Source organism: Rhipicephalus sanguineus, chromosome 3 (genome assembly GCF_013339695.2).
Source record: "Rhipicephalus sanguineus isolate Rsan-2018 chromosome 3, BIME_Rsan_1.4, whole genome shotgun sequence".
Taxonomy (NCBI): domain Eukaryota; kingdom Metazoa; phylum Arthropoda; class Arachnida; order Ixodida; family Ixodidae; genus Rhipicephalus; species Rhipicephalus sanguineus.
Genome location: NC_051178.1, coordinates 223,892,622 through 223,912,539, shown reverse-complemented (window position 1 = coordinate 223,912,539; position 19,918 = coordinate 223,892,622). Strand labels below are relative to the sequence as shown.

Genomic DNA, 19,918 nt, shown 5'->3' with positions numbered 1-19,918 from the left:
TCCACGGAAGTTGAAAGAGAAGGCGAGGCTGAGGAAGTGGCATCTTTGCCTATCACGTGTAAAGTGTTGTCGGCAACACTTTGGTTGCACATAATCATGTACATAAATACAATTCGGCCTCAATATTGCGCTTCAACCTAGCGAAAAGAAACACTTTCATGTTGCTATCTCATAAGAATATGCTTTTCAACTTTTTTTTCTGCAATTTCGCTTCGAAGTATTCGAAAAATATTCTAGAAATATTCGAGAAATATTCGAAAATATTCGATTCGATTCGCACTCACACTTCAATATTCGAATTCGCTTCGCACCCAAAATTTTGCTATTCGCACAGCTCTACTTTATAGTGAATGCACCACGCAATGCCTCTGAGTGAGCTATCTGTTTAGTTGCATTATCTGCAGTTTTCTATGACGTGCATTGAAGAAATGTCTTGACTTTTGTCTCAGTAATAAAGAAAGTTGGAACTATTCATGGGAGAACGTAAGCTGAACGAAAGGAGTGCAGTAGAAGAACTTGATCAAGTGGCAAGCATGCCGTGCCATCTTTTGGCTAACTACATTATCGATGGGACTGAATACATAAATCGAGGCAAGGGCAAGGCCGTTGGCTGATTTCATGATCATGATAACATTCTTGGTAATAGTTATATTTGTTTCGAGTTCAATAAATAATAAATATATATGTTCCTCTCTTCAGAAACACTGACAGAGTAACTATCTTAGAACTTCCAGTCTAGATAAGTGGTCATCTGCCTATTTTTTTGTTTTTTCCTGCGTTCATAAGAGGCGGCAGTGGACGGCACTTGCATACTACCCTAGAACCCGGACATGTCGAATCTGAAGGAAATCACAAAAAGTTCTATATACATATAGATAACTTGATATTCAGTCGAACCTGCATATATCGAACTCACAAAAAAAAAAACTCGAATTAGTTCGATATATCGTGTAATTCGATATAAAGCTTTTAAAGAATTTGCCTTATTTTCGGTGCGAATTTCGGTGCGCAAGTTTGCTTCCCGGCACTTCTTCACGGCGATGCAAGAAACACGGCTTCACGGCAATACGCGGGTTATATATATATATATTTTTTCTCGGTGGTTTGTAGTTGGGTGTGCAGATTATATGCAGGGGTGGGTTGTACGCAGGAAAATGCGGTATCGATATAAACAGCACCTCAAAATCTTGATACTCAGCTGTGCGTACTCACCGGCACCACAAGCCTCTAGTCTGCCTTGGCCCTTATGTCGGCTGTTTTCTTCACTCATACTGAGCATGCTTTTTGGGGCGCTATATGATGCGGCAACGTCAGACTTCTTTTCTCTACGTTCGACTTTGTTGATTATCACCAGTCTTGCGATGAACAGCCAGGTTCTTCCGTTTTACGGCCATTGAATTAACAAAGTGAACGGAGAAGCGAACAGCAACCTCGCATGACGGGCCAATGGGCACGACGACGAGGGATCATGGAAGAAGGCATGCGATGACAAGCAGTAGTTTCTACTCGCTCTGTGTGGCAACTCTGTAATTAATCACACTGCTCACTCTCCTAAATGCAAGCGGGAAAGTCTCCTTCTATGAGGAAAAGCCAACTTCTTGTGAAGGAAAGGCAACATGTTTACATACAGCGCGAAAACGATGAAGACGGAGTAAAACAGAAGGGATACGGATGAGCGCTAACTCTAGTTACCAGACAACTAGAGAGGTGATAGAGTAACTGCACATTACCTCTTTCGCTACCGCGAGAAAATGGTAATTTTTCATATGTCTCGGGGAAGAAAGCTTTTGCCAGTTTGAAAAGTACTCCAGCACGCACTGCAGCATACCAAATTATGCATAATGGAATGGTCTTTCCAAAAAAATATAAGTTGTAAAGCAACAAAAATATTGTGGAATGTATAAAAAGTTGAAAGTGTGTAACTTTTTGTTGCCAGCTGATAAACAGAGCAATAGAAAACACTATGTATGCAAGAACACTCAAAACAAAGAAAATTCAGAATGTGCATTTTAAAGATAAATGACCCAGGAATAGTATAAAAAATAATAAATGTTCTACACAATGGTTTCCATTAACATAGACAATAAAATCTGAACCGAGGTACTGCTTCATTGCTCTCGCAATGCGGGGAAGCATTTCCTGGTTTTCATGAGATGCAGGTGCACTCGTGCACTTTTCATGCATGTAAAATTTTTGTTTTTTTAAGAGAATAGCCTGCTGGTGTTCCAATATAGATAGATGGCCACAATGTGAACAACACCAATGTAAATCAAATGGGCAATCAACTTCACCAGTTCGTCTGGCGTTGCCTCTTTCCATGAGCGATCCATCTCTGCATCGGTTGGTGTTCCAAAATATGCATCCAAGCATATTTATTTGTATTTTTGCAGATAGTATTGAAAAAAAAAGAACGAAATTGCGCAGTCCTGAAACGTCTCGCACCGCTCTGGAGTGCAGGGCCGAGATGTGCTCCAGCGGCCTTCTTGGCGTGAGGAGAAGCTTTGGAGCCGACACCAGCACATTGCGCCCCAGAGACATGTGGACCTCACACATAACCAGAGTAGCTCTAATAATGTGCACAAAGGTCAACAGCTACGCACGCGCGGCGGAGGAGAACACTTGAGGCCATAAACGAAACCAACCCTTTGAACGGCTGCGGATGTCCGAGGCTGACGCGAAACATCGTTGCCATCTGAGCTTGAAGCTAAGGTGCTGTCATGTTCGGACTCAAAGCTCGTCATCACTAAATTCAGGTGCGGTTGCAAGATAGTTTCTGGCAGCGCGCGTTTCTCGTGGCGCAGGCGCGCACCAATGCGCGCATGACAACGACACCATGGGAGCTACCACCGACACGGGATGCGGTGCTGTGTTGGATATAACAATAGAAGTGAAACCAAAGCTGCTGGAAACTGGCTGAAAAGGCCACCTCCACACTTTATACGTGCGGTGGACCTTCTGAAACAATTTTTGGTAAAATAAATCTTCCTCACCTCCCAACAACAGCTCTCCAGTGAATAGCTGGCATAAATTTCAGGTAATTATTACCGCTCAACACTGTGAGATTGTGAAGCTGACACTATAATTTGGTATTTGACTTGCAAAAGTTATTTTGTTTACAGAACTTTGATGTTACTGAAGCATAACCACAAGTGGCATGCATTTCTCTCAAGTTCATCAGCCAAGTGCATTTTCCCAACAACATACGCACATTGGTTCGCGCAAAGGTCTGTCGAAAATCACTAACTTGTCAAAACGGGCAAATTCAAACTGATTCTGAAAGTGCAGTGGCTGGACTTACTCGTAGGAGGTGCTAGGTGCACGAGAAACAAATTCAACATGCCAAAATCGACGATTCAAAGCATCGATCAGTGGTGATTGATTTGAATAGGCGTGGTAACGAAAGAGTTCACCGATTTGCTGACGCATGCGTAATTCAAGCATTGTCTCTTATGGGCAAGGAGTTTGCGTATCTGCTCAACACGTGCGCCGTTAGGTGATATGCAGTGCTTCTTTCCCAACCATTTTTAGCTCTGTGCAATGTTGATACATTTTTTCTTGCTTTTACCTTCATGTGTTCTTGAAATAAAAGTTTTCAGTTGCGAGTCAGCACTTGTCCACGTCCCTTCTGCTTTACTCCCTCTTCATCATTTTCACGCTGTACCTAAAGATGCTACGTTACCAACTAGCCCAACTTTCAGTACTATTGCTAGGAAAATCAACTTTTGGAGTGCTTTGCAGTGCCCGATGCTCAATATATGAAGTGTTCCGGCTATTTTTGTTCGATGTAGCTGTAGATTTTTCTATGCATTGATGTTAAAGCACTGCTGTGTGCAAAAATAGTTCAATATAAAGGATAATTCAACTTACCCGAGTTCGATATAGCTGGGTTTGACGGTATAAAATATTTTATGTATTGAAAATATTTCAATGGGATTTTACAACTGTTCAATATACACAATAATTTGCTATATGATTGTTCCATATATGTGGGTTCAACTGTATACCCAGGCTATTTCAAAGACTTTGCGCTCGATTCAGTCACTTGTGTCACACTGGCACTGGACCCACTATGACAGTACTCACTAGTACTCATCATCGTTTCCAAAACTACCAGCATATTTGCCAGTGCATGCTTGCTCTCTCCAATGCAACTGGCAAGTTACCTTGGCAGATATCACTTCTTGCTTAGCCAATTGAAACCTCTTCGAAGTGCGTTATAAGTACTTAGCCACTATCTATCAATCATGCTTAAACAGGACAAAGCTGGTGCTCCCAAGGTTCTCATAGAGCTCTGCCAGACTTCTGCACCACAGTTGAGCTTCTTTTACTGCATAGTTACTGAGGCTGCCACGAGATGCTGCCGTGAGCTGGCAACCTGAAACTGTCTAAGCCAGATGTGCGCTGATGTAGCTTCCACAATCCTTGGGGCGAAAGAAGAGAAAAGGCGCTCTTAGCCTGTGACAAATCTCTATAACTCTGCTTGCATTGGACATATATGAAAAAAAGTAGCCCGCATCTTCCCACGGGGGGAACTCGAGTAAATGCGTCGCAGAGTGGTGGGGGTATCGCGTGAATGTTGCGTAATTGGCACGAAGTTCCGGGTCCGCAGCTCGCTTCAAACGCTTGCGTTCAACGTCGTATGCTCGTCTCTTCGCAGCCTTGTCTTCTGCATTGCTTGCTGTTGTTGACGCCGACAACGGTGAGGGTGGGGTAATGTTGCCTTCAATGAGTGGTGGCCGTGGGACGCTGATTGAAGGTACTGTTGCTTCCATCACATCTACTCGAGTCAAGCAAAGCATGAAGTCAAGCGAAAGCCAAGTAAAGACACCCTTGACTGAATTCTGAACGCGCGCTCCGCCGTTTATTTACATACCGCCCGCGTTCGAGGGAGAGGAGGGAGGGAGTGAGAGGAGAGGCTTGCTGCCAGCACGAGATGAGCCGAGCATGCGCATTGGGGGTGCGGACGGCGCCGCTGACGCCGCAGGTGCGACTAAGAAATGCTCCGCATTTAAAATGTTTGTTACAAGAGATGCATGAGGCGAAAAACCCCAACTATGTCATCATTCAATGATTATTTCAAAAGGTGTTGCAGTGCAAGCAGCACCAAGTGTATTATGCTAACTCAAATATAGGCATTCAGTTTTGATTTTCAATGGTCATTGTAACGCAGGTGATCTCAGGGAACGCCTATCTTCAGCATGCGCACATTGTAAACACCGTAGCCGTACTGGGCATTCTTATCACCTTGTTGTAAAACACCAAGTCAGCAAGCAGCTAATTGCTCAGTCTGTTGCAATGTGACGTGTCCCCGCATATGCTTCTACAGGGGGTAGTGTTGTTCAAAGATTTAGTCTTCAGAACCTATTGTATCTGCAAAAGCAACTCCTCAAGCTTGGTCAATGAACATACCTCTTACCCCTATGACTGTCAGTAATCTCTGTAGATTGGTAGTTTAAGCATAGCCGCTACAGATGAAACGTTTTGTCTTATCAGCAAATCACATATACTACTGTCACTAAATGTTCCAGATGACTGCACCTGTACAAAGCTTGTTTTAGTGCTCCGATAGCATTTTGACAGTCCGACAATTTGCTCTTCTTTCATGTATCATTGCACCACTGATGATTAAGAAATATTTACAAAGCATCAATGAACCTGTCATTAATTGTTGATTGTGAATGCATGAGCACGTTAGTGCTAAGTCTTGCTTGGAAATTATTCTTGAGCAGGAAGCAGTCCATTACCATGTCTGTTTCTGCAAATGCACCCTCTACAGTGGTGCTACTCTTTCATGTGTGCAGGAAAGCAGACTACCAAACGCTGCCCGGAGAGGCTGTGCTGGGCCACATGATAGCATTGTGCATGGTGTGCTTTGCAGCCATGGTGGTGTACCTGACCACCCGAACTTCATACCGTCGAACGCCTTTGCCAGAGGAAGCCACCCTGCCTTTGCAAGCGCACACACCCACTGACTGATAACAGAACTAAAACTATGACCCAGCTATGGCTTTGAAAACTGCCCTTTTGATCTGATTTCGTGTACATGTATCTTTCAAACTGACAGTAATGATCTCTGAACAGTAGCAAAATGTCTTGGGCTCTAATTGGCTCGCTCACTGGCCTTTACTGGCTTTCGTTCATTCTCCTTTATTGCTTTCACTCTTTATAATTTTTTGTTTATTGATTGCTGATCTCTGTGCTATATATCGAAAAAACAAGGATATAATGTTTTTGGTTTTGCTGAATCAGGTGATATATTTTAGAAAGACTCTGCCCTCGATTGTCTCCTGAGGAGTCTTTGAATTCAAGATTGTGATAGGGGTTCTGTCAAAAGCCAACTCTGTTGTGAAAGATTCCTTGTTTTCGTTTGTTCTTTTGAAAACATTGCGCTTATACGTGCATTTTGCCACAGACTTTAACGGTTTTTCCTGTGCTGTGGCTCTCTTCATGTTTAGGAATAAAACGGACAGAAATGAACAATTTCAACTGGCTGTCCAAACTGCAGGGGAAAGGGTTAATGAAAACATTATTTAGCTGTAAGGGCCTTTGACGCTTACCCCTTGTTGCCACAAAAATATTTTTGCTTTTAAGTTTTTCTACAAGACTATAATCTCTTTAAAAAATTAGCTGAAAGAAAGTAATAAGTTGCTTTCATAATGCTGAATGATAAAACTGCATATAGAACGGATATATGAAAATAAAAATATTGAAGAGACCTACATCGTACTAAAATATGGGGGTTTTGTGAGTTTCCTTTCTTTTTTTTTTAAGCCATATTTCAACTATTTTTACATTGTGCTTATTTCACTTGCGAATCTAAGAACTGAGCGCAGGTCAGTTAGAATTGACATATCTTCGTGTAGTAAATGAAAAAAAAAAAACTGCCACAGTAATTTTTAAAAGTGTGGAAGACATCCTAGCAGTTCTGAGAGAGTCTTCATATTATGTTTTTTCTGTCACGAGGCAGCTTGCGTTTGTTCAAAGTCGGGCAGCTTGTCTGACTTAGAAAGTTGTTTCACTTGTGAAAACCTGCGCATTGTTTTTTTAAGATAAACACTGTGTTAATAAGTACTTCATCCGCATAGCACAACATAACACTGGTTCTTGGTGTTGGTTGTTGGTTTACAGTTTGACTTTAACCACTGTGATGTTTTCAAGTTGGTTTTGCTAGTTTCTCTTTGATTTGGGACGATTGGAGAACGCTTTAGGGAGCTTGTCATTCAACGTACGTTGTAGCTTCTGAAGCATTACTTCTTGAGAATCTTGAGAATCTCTCCTGCTTTTTTCCTGATTCAAAAAGGCCGTTGCCAGCTGTGGAACTATGGATAATTTGTCGCCCTTTCTTTGTTATGTTGTACATTAGTCATTAAGTTTCATTTTGCTGACAATAGTATTGCGGTAGGCATGTGCGCATTATGCTTATGCTTGTGAATGTCACAGAAAAGGATTGTTCCCAGTGCTATCATGCATTGAGGATTTCATTATTGTTAAGTGTTTCTTGGACCTTTTCTTTTTTCTGGTGAACTGGCTTTTTATAAAACAAAGGATCGATTAGAAATAAGTAAAATAGGTGATAAAGATTGCTTGCAATCTTACTTTTCCTCAGCTGGCGCAAGTACCCCCTTCTAAATAGCTCCACAATGGTTGCCCCCAAATGGGATGTTCTTTTTACGTTGTGCATACCTGGCAATGTGTCAAAAACGCATTGCTCATTTCACTCTTCTCTCCTTTTTTTTTCTTAGGTCAAAATCATATGTTAATTGGGTGTTTATCTTCCTTTGTTTATATCTCCTTAAAAATTTTTATAGAAGTAAGTCACTGTAACATACACTGTGCTGTAGATAGGGTTCGGTATTTATTCTCTGGGACTTAACATATGTTAACTTCTTTGTTTATATATTACAAGGGAAATCAGTCTTATCAGTTTGAAGTGGTATTTGGTTTTATCTTAACCTGTTTCAGGCACTTATCGCACATCTTTTATGTTTGAGATGCACTTGTTAAAACGATTTTGCATCTGCCACGAAAATAGCTTGGTTATATATGATGTATGTTATAAATGTACTTTTTTAATTCAGTAATAGAGGTGAGACAGTATTTTTTACTTCATTTTTGTCAAATTCTTCACTATGTCTGTCCTCATTATGTTGAGTTTTCTGTACCTTTTTCTGTGCTGTAAAACCATATTTTATTAATTGTAGCTCTTCAAAATTATTTTTGCATATTTGGGTGTAGCTGTCGGTCATCGTATTTTCGTGGTCTGTCGCATCGGTTTCGTGGTTTTGAGACATTGGCTACTTGATTGGAATCACCATTGTGTTCATGTGGTACATTTTTTTACTGTCAATCTGTCTATATTCATACTTGTCATTTCTTTTTTTGGTGAGGTAAATATTGGCTCGCTTGTTGATGTATCTCATGCAGATGCCATCTTGTCTAGTAAAATGATGTTTCGAATCATAATTATTTTATGCCTGAAGATTTAGTTAATTATGTGTGTTTTAAATTTTAATGTGGGTATGTGAAGCAAGAAGAGTCTCTTTTTTAAGAGAGTACGTCTTGGAAACAGTTTAGTCAGAGTAGCGATCGCGTGAAATTGCTTTGCTGATTTAGTCAGCCCAAATTTTACATTCCTATCCCGTTTGTATATTACATGTCATTTTTGCTAATCAGAATAATCCCATAATAGTGTTATTAGCAAACTTATGTTCTCTTATTTTCTGTCCTCATAAATTTGTCATATAGCACATTAGATGTGTATTTGTGTATTTTATCTTTTAACTATTTGTATACAAAAGAAAAAAACATGCCTTTTGTGTTGCAATTTTTAGAGGGCTGTGCTCTCACAATAGTCTTTCGTGGTACTTGTCTTGTGCTTTGCCAAGCTTGAATGATACATTTATGGCCTCACCTAATGCATGTCAGGATTTTCTTAATGAAGTTGTTTGTTCTTTGCTTGGTGAAAAGAAAATGCCGTTTCATTTCTTCATTAGGCCCAATGTGATCTTGTTGTTGATGCATGAGGGATGCCATGGAAATGTTGTATTAATGTGCTGCAAACATGTTGCAGGTCTGGGTGATATATGTTTGCCTATGTGTCAGTGTTATCTGTCTTGCAGATGAAGCCTAATGTATGTACTAACATGCTGTGATGTGCCACCATAGTTAAAGTGTATACCTTGTCGTGTATGCGGAGCCTAGTCTTGTAGTAATGAATGTCGTGTATCTGTTACTGCTACTGCTGTATTCAGAGTCTTTTTTTATAAATATTTCTATATGGTGTTGTACTACTATGAGAAGGGTATGTAGCCACTGTTGTAATGACAATATGATAGTGGGAAAAATATATATATATAAACACTGTCATCTATTTGACTGGAAGGCGACTCTTAATGATGAATTTGTACATACATTAGATGAGCTTGTGTTTATTGAATAGATGCGATTATCAACTTCAACAGTAGCACTTGTGACTGTATTTGTCTTCTTTTTATTTGTAGACTGCCCAAAGATTTTTCCATTAATCTTTTTTTCTTCGTGCCCTTCCTTATTATTCAGCGAACTTTGAATTTTCATACACTGTGCTTGGACTAGGCTGTATTGCATACAAGCTGCTTTTAAGGACCGGTGAGGTTTCCACTTCGCCATGCCATTATGTTATTTCAGTCCTTTGTTTTGTCTTGATTCTCATAATGTGACCTTTTTGTACTGGTATTGCCTTATGTTTATATTTTCAGGGATAAAACCATTTTCATATTATTTTAGATTTTATTTGTTATACTGCACATTATCCATACATATCGTTAGCATTGTGTATGGTTATAGCAAACCTAGAATGTGGTTGTGGGAGTAATTCTTACACTGCCCATGAATGTAAATTTGGCTTATTTTTTTTCTGAGGATCAACTACTGATTGTGAGATCAGTTTCTGAATACTGATGTGCCTGCAAAGTGCTTTGAGTTTGTGCAGGTTCATGTCTCGTTCATAGATGTTATACAGCATTGCAGAGTGCTTATCTTGAAGCAAGAGTGAAATATGTTTGTAACACAGTCTAGTAAAACATATTTAGAGTGCACCTTCTTTGTTACCAGTGCCTACCTTGTGTTCTTATGTGGTCTGTTGCTTTGGTTTTTTGGGAGCTGTATTCTGTGTTAATCATTCTTATAGCGTTAAAGCATTAAAGCAGTTGAGTCTGGTCCAATGAGAAGTTGATGGCAACAACATTTAGGGGCGCTGCAGCAGGGAATCGCTGTGCAAACGGGAAGAAATGTGCGGCACATAAGATACATGGAAGTAATATTTTCCTAGATTGAAGCCACATCCTGCTTGAGTGGCCAACTTGGAGACACTTGTCACCAATGTTAGATGAATGTGCAAATGCTCTATGTAGGCCCTTTAATGTTGCTGTGGATGCTGGCTCCTTGACCTAGCCGATCGAAGCAGTAGAAAGTACTGATTGTTTCTTTCACACATTGACATGACAGGTCGTAACCAAGAACCACCGATTCTAACAAGATGTTCCTATGGGAAATGTGACATCAACAAATGCCTGTCACTGAAAAAGAAGCATTGCGCTGGATGGTATGCAAAGTGAAGGTGAAAGTAGTGCTGAAGCTCATTGACAGAAAGCATGACTCTTGTTCACTATCATGACAGTTTGAGCTTATTGATGTGCCATTGTAAGTAAATGTATTGAATATTGCAAGTAAGTAACAAGAAAATAAAGACAGAATGCTGGGTCTTTTTTGTTTTCTTCTCACCTGCACTGTTCAAAACATCTACTTACGATCATTCTTGTATATCACAATGGACTTGTTAAGATTATCAGGTGGAGTTTAAGCCTGTCTGAGCCTCTTTAATGCTAATTAGCTTAGCTTTTATAAAGAATTTTCGTGTAGCTTTCATCAGAAAGCCGACCAAGTTGAATTAAGTGGAACTTTTTCCAATGTTTGATAAGGCATGGTGAAACTGAATAGGGGGAGCCCATTAGAGCTTTCATCACTTTTGTTTGTATACACGCACTTATATATATACATAGAGGTAGGTGGTGTAGATATATTGTTAAACCTGTTCCATGCATGGTAATGCTTGGAAAGAAAAATCCACGTCATGTTGCGCAGAAGGTGAAGCTCTTGAGGCTTTATGAATAAGTGATTGTGCTGGTGTTAATTTTCTGTCTGCTTTATATGTGGATGCATTGGTAGACATCCATTGTACATGTTGAAGCCACTTGCCATTTTGGACTAAAAATGCATAGAGGACAGGCTGAGTAATGACAAGAAAATGGGGAGATCTCTGCTTCTGAATTTAAAAAAGTATGCGAGGGATTTAGAAGTGCTCATTGTTCATGCAAGAGAAAGGTACCCAGTTATTTAAAGTCTCGCATATACAGTGTAGTTGAGTGTCTCCTACCACCTAATTTCTCTTATGTACAACATTCCTCTTATACCTTTTTTATCCGTCCCAATTCATGACATTTGTTATCGACTTTACCATAATAATCCTGCAGATAAATGCTGTCGGTGTCTTCGCCAAAACATTAATGTGAAAGCATGCTTTTGCTTGGACCTTCATATGTATGAGCTAAAAGAAATTAGATGTATGAACCCGTGGATAGACTCAACAACTTATGCCAATTGGTATGCTAAATTTTGCATTACGTACCTAAGGTAAATCCCTGTGTTTAAAATCTGTAGCTACATAGCCAAAACATATCAGTATGTCATATTATTGGAAAGACATGTCTAGTGCATTTTCTAGTTTGTATTTGAATTTATGTTATATTGCAACTTTGGCTTGCTGACGTGAATTGAAAGTGTGTTGCAGTCTGTTGCTGTGTGGTTGTTTTTGTGTGCGCTAGCATGTACCCACTGCTTATTGTCTTAATACACATTGTAGTCTGTTACTGTTGTAAGATTGCATGGCATATTAACCAGGCGTCACTCTCGTGACTAGCGTTGCTTCTTTTGCTGCTTTTGGTGAGTAAACTGTTGACGCAAGGCTGGATCTACAGCACCATTGTCTTTCCAGGTGTGTCTTTTTGTGAAATTGATGTCTATGTAATGTAAAATAAAAACAAATGGGCAAAGCATTGTTTGTGTGTATTAGTCTTATTGTAGTGGGAAAGTCCTTTAACTTGGGCCCAAGCTTGATTTGTCTGCTCACACACATGAGAAGTACAGAAATGTTCTAATTAGACACTCACTGTACCAGCCTGAATGAAGTTTATTGTATTTAAGACCAGGGAAAAGAACAAAGTGAAATTTTACCAACGGAAGCATGTTTTTAACACAGGGCACCCTAGGGAGTGTTTAGAGTGCTTGGAGCACAGAACTTGTAAACTCGCAACTCTACACTAGAAGCTAACATATATAGAGCTCTGTAAACTGTAGCACTTAGGGTAGCTATGGCGCTATTGAAACCACGGCAGCGATTGTTTTGCCACATGTACTTCGGCAAATGTTGGTCACGTAAGAAACCTTTATTCTATTTTATTGTGCATGATTTACCTGCAACCCCTTTTACGTTTGGCCTCCCCTTACACAAATCTTCGGGACATCTGCATCTCAAATCACTCTTGATAGCATGGACGCTTTACGGTGCATCACCAGTTCGCTGTGTGCAGGTAACACACACTCCCCATCTACGCCGCAGCCACATGTGCATATATGTTCCCGCCTTCCTATTCGACCTCGCGTGGCATTCTTTGACAGCGGAGCTGTAAATGGTGCACATTCTTGATTTTGCGGCATTCGTACACGAACAGAAAAACCTGCTCCTCCGATCAAGCGATGACGTTATCATGTGACGTCATCAAAACGTCGTAGATCAAAATTTGTGACGTAACTCGATGACGTCATCCATTGACATCGTGGATTGGTCAGAGGTTGGGTCATCGTGGATTGGTCTAACGCAGGTAGGCTGCTCGGCTTGACACTAGCGTATGATACACTAGTCACGTGGCGGGACTCGTGTTCAAGAATATGGGCTCCCGCTTCAAGCTGGCGAGAAACGGACTACGGGAACACGCGCCAATTTTCTGTCCCCACAGCGTATCAGGCATACGTTTCAATAATGGAGAGCTCTATGCCTGGTCGTTCTGCTGTCGGACTATGAGGCTTGCGGAAACCCTGCTTACGGCATGTCACGTACGTATGGTTCGCTTATTTGTTACAAGTATGACAACTTCCTCAGCTGAATACGGCTCGCATGGGGCTTGAAACCAGCTATCTGATCTAGTGGTAATTTTCCACTGATCGTTTGAATTGGGTGTTGCAGCGGTTTTTTCTAAGTGGCTTTACAAAGGTTATGAGGCGAAAGCCTTAGGTGCCTCATCAAACGCGAAAATTCGCCGTCGGCGTCGGTGTCCTGCGGCGTCGTGGACAACACGAGCGATGCAAAAAAATCGTGATAACGTCACCGTATGACGTCACAAATCAACATTCGTGGCGTCACTATGATGTGGCGTCACTGTGACGTAACGTCATGTGATGACGTCATCACATGACATTGTAGATTGGTCAAAGGTGGGCCGATCACGGAGGCAGAGCAAAACCAGGTGGGGTGCCTCCGATCCAGGAGGGAGTGCAAAACCACGTCAGGTGCTGAAAACTTTCGGATGGTGGCGAGGCAGGATCAGTACACCAACCGAGAAGAAAAAGAAGATGGCTTTTGTTTTCGAGTCGTCTGAGGTGAATGTGTAGCGCGCTAGTACGTGCCACAAGAATCCGCACAGAAGAAGACGACGACGACACGCCAAGCACGAGATGGCTGCGCCTGTTCCTGTTCGGGCCTGTCTGAATGGCCTCTGATGAATTATATAATTTGTGGACTCTCAGCATCGACGTCTGTCTGCTATGCATACCGTAGTTCCTCCCCGACAACGACGAACATCCCGCCCTTGTACGTCAGTCTTGACCTACAAAACTGCAAGCACGTTTTTCTGCGACACGACGCCGCGCGGGCTCCATTACAGCCCCCATATGATGGCCAGTTTAAGGTCCTGTATCGTACTGTATCGTAAACAACCTCAATAAAGTCTTGAAGTCTTGAAGTCCTCAACCGCACACCTAAATACTTCCTCCTGCTCATCAACAGCCGGGAAAACACGGTTTCAGTTGACCGTCTCAAACCAGCGTACTGGATGCCGACGCTTCATCAACTTCTGCTCTTACGATCAACTGCGATACTCGCCGCGTGTATTTCGCGGCTCATCAGTGTGCTGATGGCCACTTGGAGCATGCTCACGACTTCCTCGCTAGAAGGGGGGGTTCTGTAGCGCGCTAGTACGTGCCACAAAAATCCGAACAGAAGACGACGACGACACCAAGCACGAGATGGCTGCGCCTGTTCCTGTTAGTGTCTGTCCAAACTGGGGGCTCAGCCGGATTTTCTCCCCAGGCGTTCACGCACCCCGTACACAACCGGGCGCCGGGTTGGGGGGACGCCTTCCCTTTTAACCGGTGGGTGTCCGGCGGTAGGTTTCGAACCACCCACCTCCTGTGTACCTTAAGCATCCTGCCGCCCGGTTCATGGCCCATCCCCCTTTGTGGGTGAGCGCCATCAAGACGAGGAGATCATCATCATTATTAGTGTCTGTTTAAATGGCTTCTGATGAAATATACTATAATTTGCGGACTTTGTGGAGGAAGAAGAAGAGCTGAAGTAGGATGGTCGTGCAAACTGCAGCTCTCGATTTTTGAAATGTTTTCGGCCTGTTTTCGGAGTTTTTTCGAGTGGATTCTGTTACCAGCGAACGCATAAGACGACAGGACTACGCCGACACACATAGGCGTGCGCAAAAGGGGGGCAGGGGGGCGCCCGCCCCCCCTAATAACCTAAGAGGGGGGCGCAAAATCTGCCCCGTACATGAACCCCCTAGTCACCTAAGAGGGGGGGGGGGCGCAAAATCTGCCTCGTACATTGACTTACAAGGGGAGGGGGGCTGAGATGAGCCTTAGCCCCTCCCCCCCTGATGGTGAACCCTGCGAACGCCAATGCCGACACCAACTTTTGGCCGGTGGGTGGACTTTTCGGGTTTTCGGATTTCAGTCCGGACCACGCCGCCGTGGTGGGGCTAGGCCTAACGGGGCTAGGGCGAACACCGGCGTGACGGCGTTCTACGTGGCTATCTCTTGCTAGAGGAAGTGGTTCCAGAATTATCTGAGCGTAATGGAAGTGATCGTGGAAGGGGAGGATTTACCCCCAGAGATGTTTTCAGAAGATTTGGGCTGGCAAGCGGCCGTTGCTAGATGCTCGTCCTACAAGGCCACCGTCGCCAGGAGTTTTGAGACCAAGATGGAAAGTTTTGCGCCTAAGGCCGAAGGGTCTGCTGGAGAACGGCAGAATGGAGACGAAGTTAAGAGGAAAGTGATCAAGGTAGCTCGGATGCCCCCGCTTCCTAAGGAAAATGCGAAGGTCATACTTCGTCCCAGGGGTGGGCTCGATGTTTCCAGGGTCGGGGTGCACGGCCATGGGTAGAGCAATAAGGAAGGTGTCGGGGATCGACGAAGCCAAGGCTAACAGCGACGTCATCTGTCCGAATTTGCAGCAGAATATTGTGGTGGTTATCACACCAGACAGGCAGAACGCATCGAGGCGTACTAGGATCAAGACGATCGAGGTGGCGAGTAAAATCCACGAAGTCAGCGCCTATGAGGCTGCCCCGCATTCTACGTGCAAAGGGGTAATCAGAGGCATTACGCTGAGCGACGGCCCGGTGGACCTGGAAAGAGACATCGTAAACGCAAGGAACCCCTTGGCGTTAGGGGCGAAGAGAATCAACAATACAGGGACGGTCATTGTGCTTTTCGACGGTTTCAAAGTGCCGAACTTTGTGCGTTACGGCCCAGTGTTAGTGCGGTGCTTTCTGTATCGCAAGCAGGTGGACAATTGCTATGCGTGTGGCAAGCTTGGTCATTGAGCTGACGTTTGCCCGAGCCCCAACGACGTGGTGTGCAGGGGTTGGGGATCTTCTAACACGGACGATCACCATCAATGCATGCCAAAATACAAGTTGTGCGGAGGTCCGCACATAACGGCAGACAAGATCTGTAGGCAACGGTACCAGATTCCCTACGTCGTGAGAAGAAGAAGATGGGAGAAGGCGGCAGAAGCTTCTGGAAGCAAGGACGGTGATGACATGGCCTGGCGCCCACTCACACAAGAATGCAAGGGGCGCTCTAAAGGGCGCTCTCGCTCTAAGGGACGCTCCCACTCTAGGGGACGTTCCCGCACCAGAGCCGGATACAGATCCTGGTCCAGGGGACGCTCTCGTTCCAGAGGGAGCTCCTGCAACACAGCCGGATCCAGATCCCGGTCTAGGGGGCGCTCCGGTTCCCGGCGCCGAGAAGGAGAGGTACGGTTCGAGACGAGGAGGTCGCGCTCCAGGGATCGCCAACACGGGGGCCAGCCATCATGGGCCGACCGAGTCCGTCAAGGTGCAGCGGAAAAGGTAACGCGGGGTTCACCGCCAGAGTGTGATAGGGATAATGAGAGGCTAGCGCAACTCGAACGCGAAAATAAAGAGATGAGAGACACGATAGCAAGACTTATGGCTGAGATATCTGAGATTAGGGGTGGAGGAGGCCAACAGCCGGTTGAGATCGTCAGGCATTCGACTCAGTCAACGGAGATGGCCGTAGTCGAGGAATGCGAGAGGCCTGCCAAAAAGCAGGATAAGGCCTCGGGTAGAGCTAGGTAGGAGATTCGCGAAATGCTGTCTTCACTCAGCGAGAGCATAAAACAGCTAAGCGAGACGGTCTCGCGCATCCAGGCTAGCATGCTAGCCACGGAGGAAGGATACAATCAGAGGTTTTGCAAGATGGGTCCCATCTTGCAAAACCATGGGTCATGGGTCATGGGTCCCAGAGCACTGCCACTTCCGGCGACGAATAATTCAACGACGCAGTCGCAACAGCAACACGATGGCCGCACAAACTAGTGCATTCACAATGTGGCAATGGAACTGCAGGCGGTTCCTTCACAAGAGGGCCCCTCTGCAGCAATTTATTCGCTCACATTCGGAGGAACCGGACGTCATAATCTTACAAGAAACACTAACCGATAACGTCACGCTTCCCTGTTACCGCTCTGTCGTGAACAAAGAAGGAAGATGTGTTGGCGCGCTAATAAGCAACAAGCTGACCCACGTCGTCCACGACCTTAACATGGCTTCGAGCAAAATCGAGCATGCCATGATAAAAATCATCCCAGGACCCACTAACAGAGAGAGCATCTTTCTTCTGAACGTATACAGTAGTCCTAAGGACTTGAGACAGCGCTTCAAGGCTCTCCTATCCAAGGCCGTGCAGCTCTGCAGAGGATCCCCCCTTATTATAGCGGGTGACTTTAATGCTCCTCACCACAATTGGGGTTACTCGTACGACACTCGCAAGGGGGAGGACCTCTGGCGGGAAACGATGAACCAAGACCTGATGCTAGTAACGGACCCTGCGTTTCCCACCAGATGTGGTACTTCGTCCAGCAGCTCGACCTTGAACGCTGGATGGCGCAGATCGGCGAGGAAATCCAGGCTGCCACTAAGGAAATCACCACGGACCTCCCCGTAGAAAAGATGGACAGCAGACTAGCTCATCTTCTCGAGGCCAAACAGTCCGTCCTGGCCCGGTAGAAGGGGCAGCGCCTCAATCGCAGGCTTCGCAAGAAGATATCCGAGGTCAACAGAGGCATTGAGGAACACTGTAACGTCCTTTCTAAGCAACAATGGGACGAGGTTTGCAATTCGGTAGACGGACAGATGCGGAGGGGAGGCCCTTGGAACCTCCTAAAGCACCTGCTGAACGAGAACAACACCAAATCGAACCAGAGATGTACACTGACTCGCATACTTCACGCAGCTAGGCAAGGATCCTCGGACAATCATGTACTGGCAGAACTGGTTGGGAAGTACCTACCAATCGCCTCCGGCCCGCCACCTCCCGCCCTCGACTATGCGGGGGGCGCTAACCCGGAACTGGACGCGGAATTTGGAATCGAGGAGATCCGACAGGCCATGCACGACCTAAACGGCAGGTCGGCCCCGGGTCCAGATAAGATCACGAGCAAGGCCTTGAGAAACTTGGATGACAGGTCGGTGGAGACGGATGCCACTGACGGATGACTGACGGATGCCATCAACCAGGCGTGGAGGAGTGGTAGAGTCCCGGAGATGTGGAAGACGGCCACCACTATCCTCATCCCCAAACCGGGCAAACCTCCCAGCCTCGACAACCTCCGTCCCATCTCGCTCACGTCGTGCGTGGGTAAGGTGGCCAAACATGCCATCCTGAACAGGGTTTCCCGATCACTGGAGGACCGCGACATTTACCCCCATAATATGATAGGCTTCAGGCCGGGCCTCTCGACGCAAGACGGCATGAAGCTCATCAAAGAACAAGTCATCGATCGCAACACAAGGGACGTAAGAGCAATACTGGGACTGGACTTGGAGAGGGCATTTGACAACGTTCTCCACCACTTCGTGCTGAGTCAGATCTCGTGTCTCGGGCTTGGCAAGCGCTTCCACGACTACACGAAATCATTCCTGACAGACAGAGAGGCTATTCTCAAAATGGGCGACCTCGCTTCGGACCCTGTCAGGCTTGGCTTCAGAGGGACGCCACAAGGGTCAGTCTTATCCCCGACCCTCTTTAATCTCGCCATGATCGGTCTGTCTAAAAGACTGTCCGAAGTCGACGGAATTAACCACACGATCTATGCCGACGACATTACCATATGGTGTACTGGAGGCAGCGATGGACGAATAGAGGCGGTGCTACAGGAAGCTATTGAAGTCACGGAAAACTACCCAAAACCGACTGGTCTTCGGTGCTCGTCGCGGAAATCAAAACTCCTACTGTACAGGCCCAAGCGCAGGGGCCCCAAACCGAAAGGTTGGAAGCCAGTAGAGGACGTCAGCATCACTCTTAGGACAGGTGAAGGCTGCTTCATCCCCAGGGTGGACTCCCTCTGGGTTCTGGGTATGACTATAGAATCGAACGGCTCCAATAACCTGACGGTAACGTGACTCGCCAGAAAAATGGACAGTTTGCCGTCAGACTTGTAAGGAGGGTTGCCAACCGGCAACAGGGACTTGCGGAAGACAATCTCGTAAGGTTGGTGCACTCCTTTGTGATGTGCCACTTTACCTACGTTGCAACCATGCACAACTGGTAGAGAGCGGAGCGTGACAAGCTTAACACGTTAATCAGGAAGGCCATCAAGAGAGCTCTCGGGCTCCCTATGTACACAAGCTCGGAAAGGCTGTTTCGTCTCGGAATGCACAACACGCTGGAAGAAATTGCGGAGGCTCAGGAGAGGGCGCAATTCGCCAGGCTGTCCACCACGCGTTCCGGTCGGAACATTCTGCGGGAGTTGGAGACTCCACGACGGAAATCGAGTCTCGCTTCTGCAGCATTCCTCGTGAACAGCGAGGACGAATCACCGTTGTCCCCATCCCGCGAAACGTGCACCCCGAGCATAACGAGGGTAGGAGACGAGCCAGGGCAAAGGCTCCCTTAGAAAGGGCTCACGATCAGGCCGGGGACTGTTGCTTCGTCGACGCGGCCCGGTATCCCGAGGGGAAGGCGTACGTGGCAGTGAGCATCAACCACGAGGGGATAATCACAAACTCGACGACGGTCCGGACGACGGCAGCCGAAATAGTGGAGCAAGCTGCGATTGCGTTGGCCTTGCTGGACAACAAGAGGTCCACGATTTACAACGACTCAAGATCAGCGATTAGAGCATTTGCCAAGGGCACCATCTCGGAACCGGCTTTGCGGATTCTGCGGGACAAGAACATCGAGCCACACACACTCGTCTGGTTCCCAGCTCACATGGGACAGATCGAGGGAGCCCCGCCCAATCTCAATGAGTCGGCCCACATAGCTGTGCGAGGACTAGTAGACCGCGTAG

At 45.3% G+C, this 19,918-nt stretch overlaps 1 protein-coding gene across 2 annotated transcripts in view; it reads left to right on the top strand.

Moving 5' to 3' along the window:
• The window catches only part of LOC119388339 (transmembrane ascorbate-dependent reductase CYB561), a 33,829-nt gene extending 21,737 nt beyond the window's left edge, over positions 1 to 12,092 (top strand). For both annotated transcript variants that reach the window (XM_037656046.2, XM_037656044.2), the window contains exon 5: positions 5,802 to 12,092. In XM_037656046.2, coding sequence (XP_037511974.1) covers positions 5,802 to 5,976 — 175 coding nt within the window. In that variant the 3' untranslated portion in view covers positions 5,977 to 12,092. The remainder of the gene's footprint in view (positions 1 to 5,801) is intronic.
• Positions 12,093 to 19,918: the final 7,826 nt, after the last annotated feature.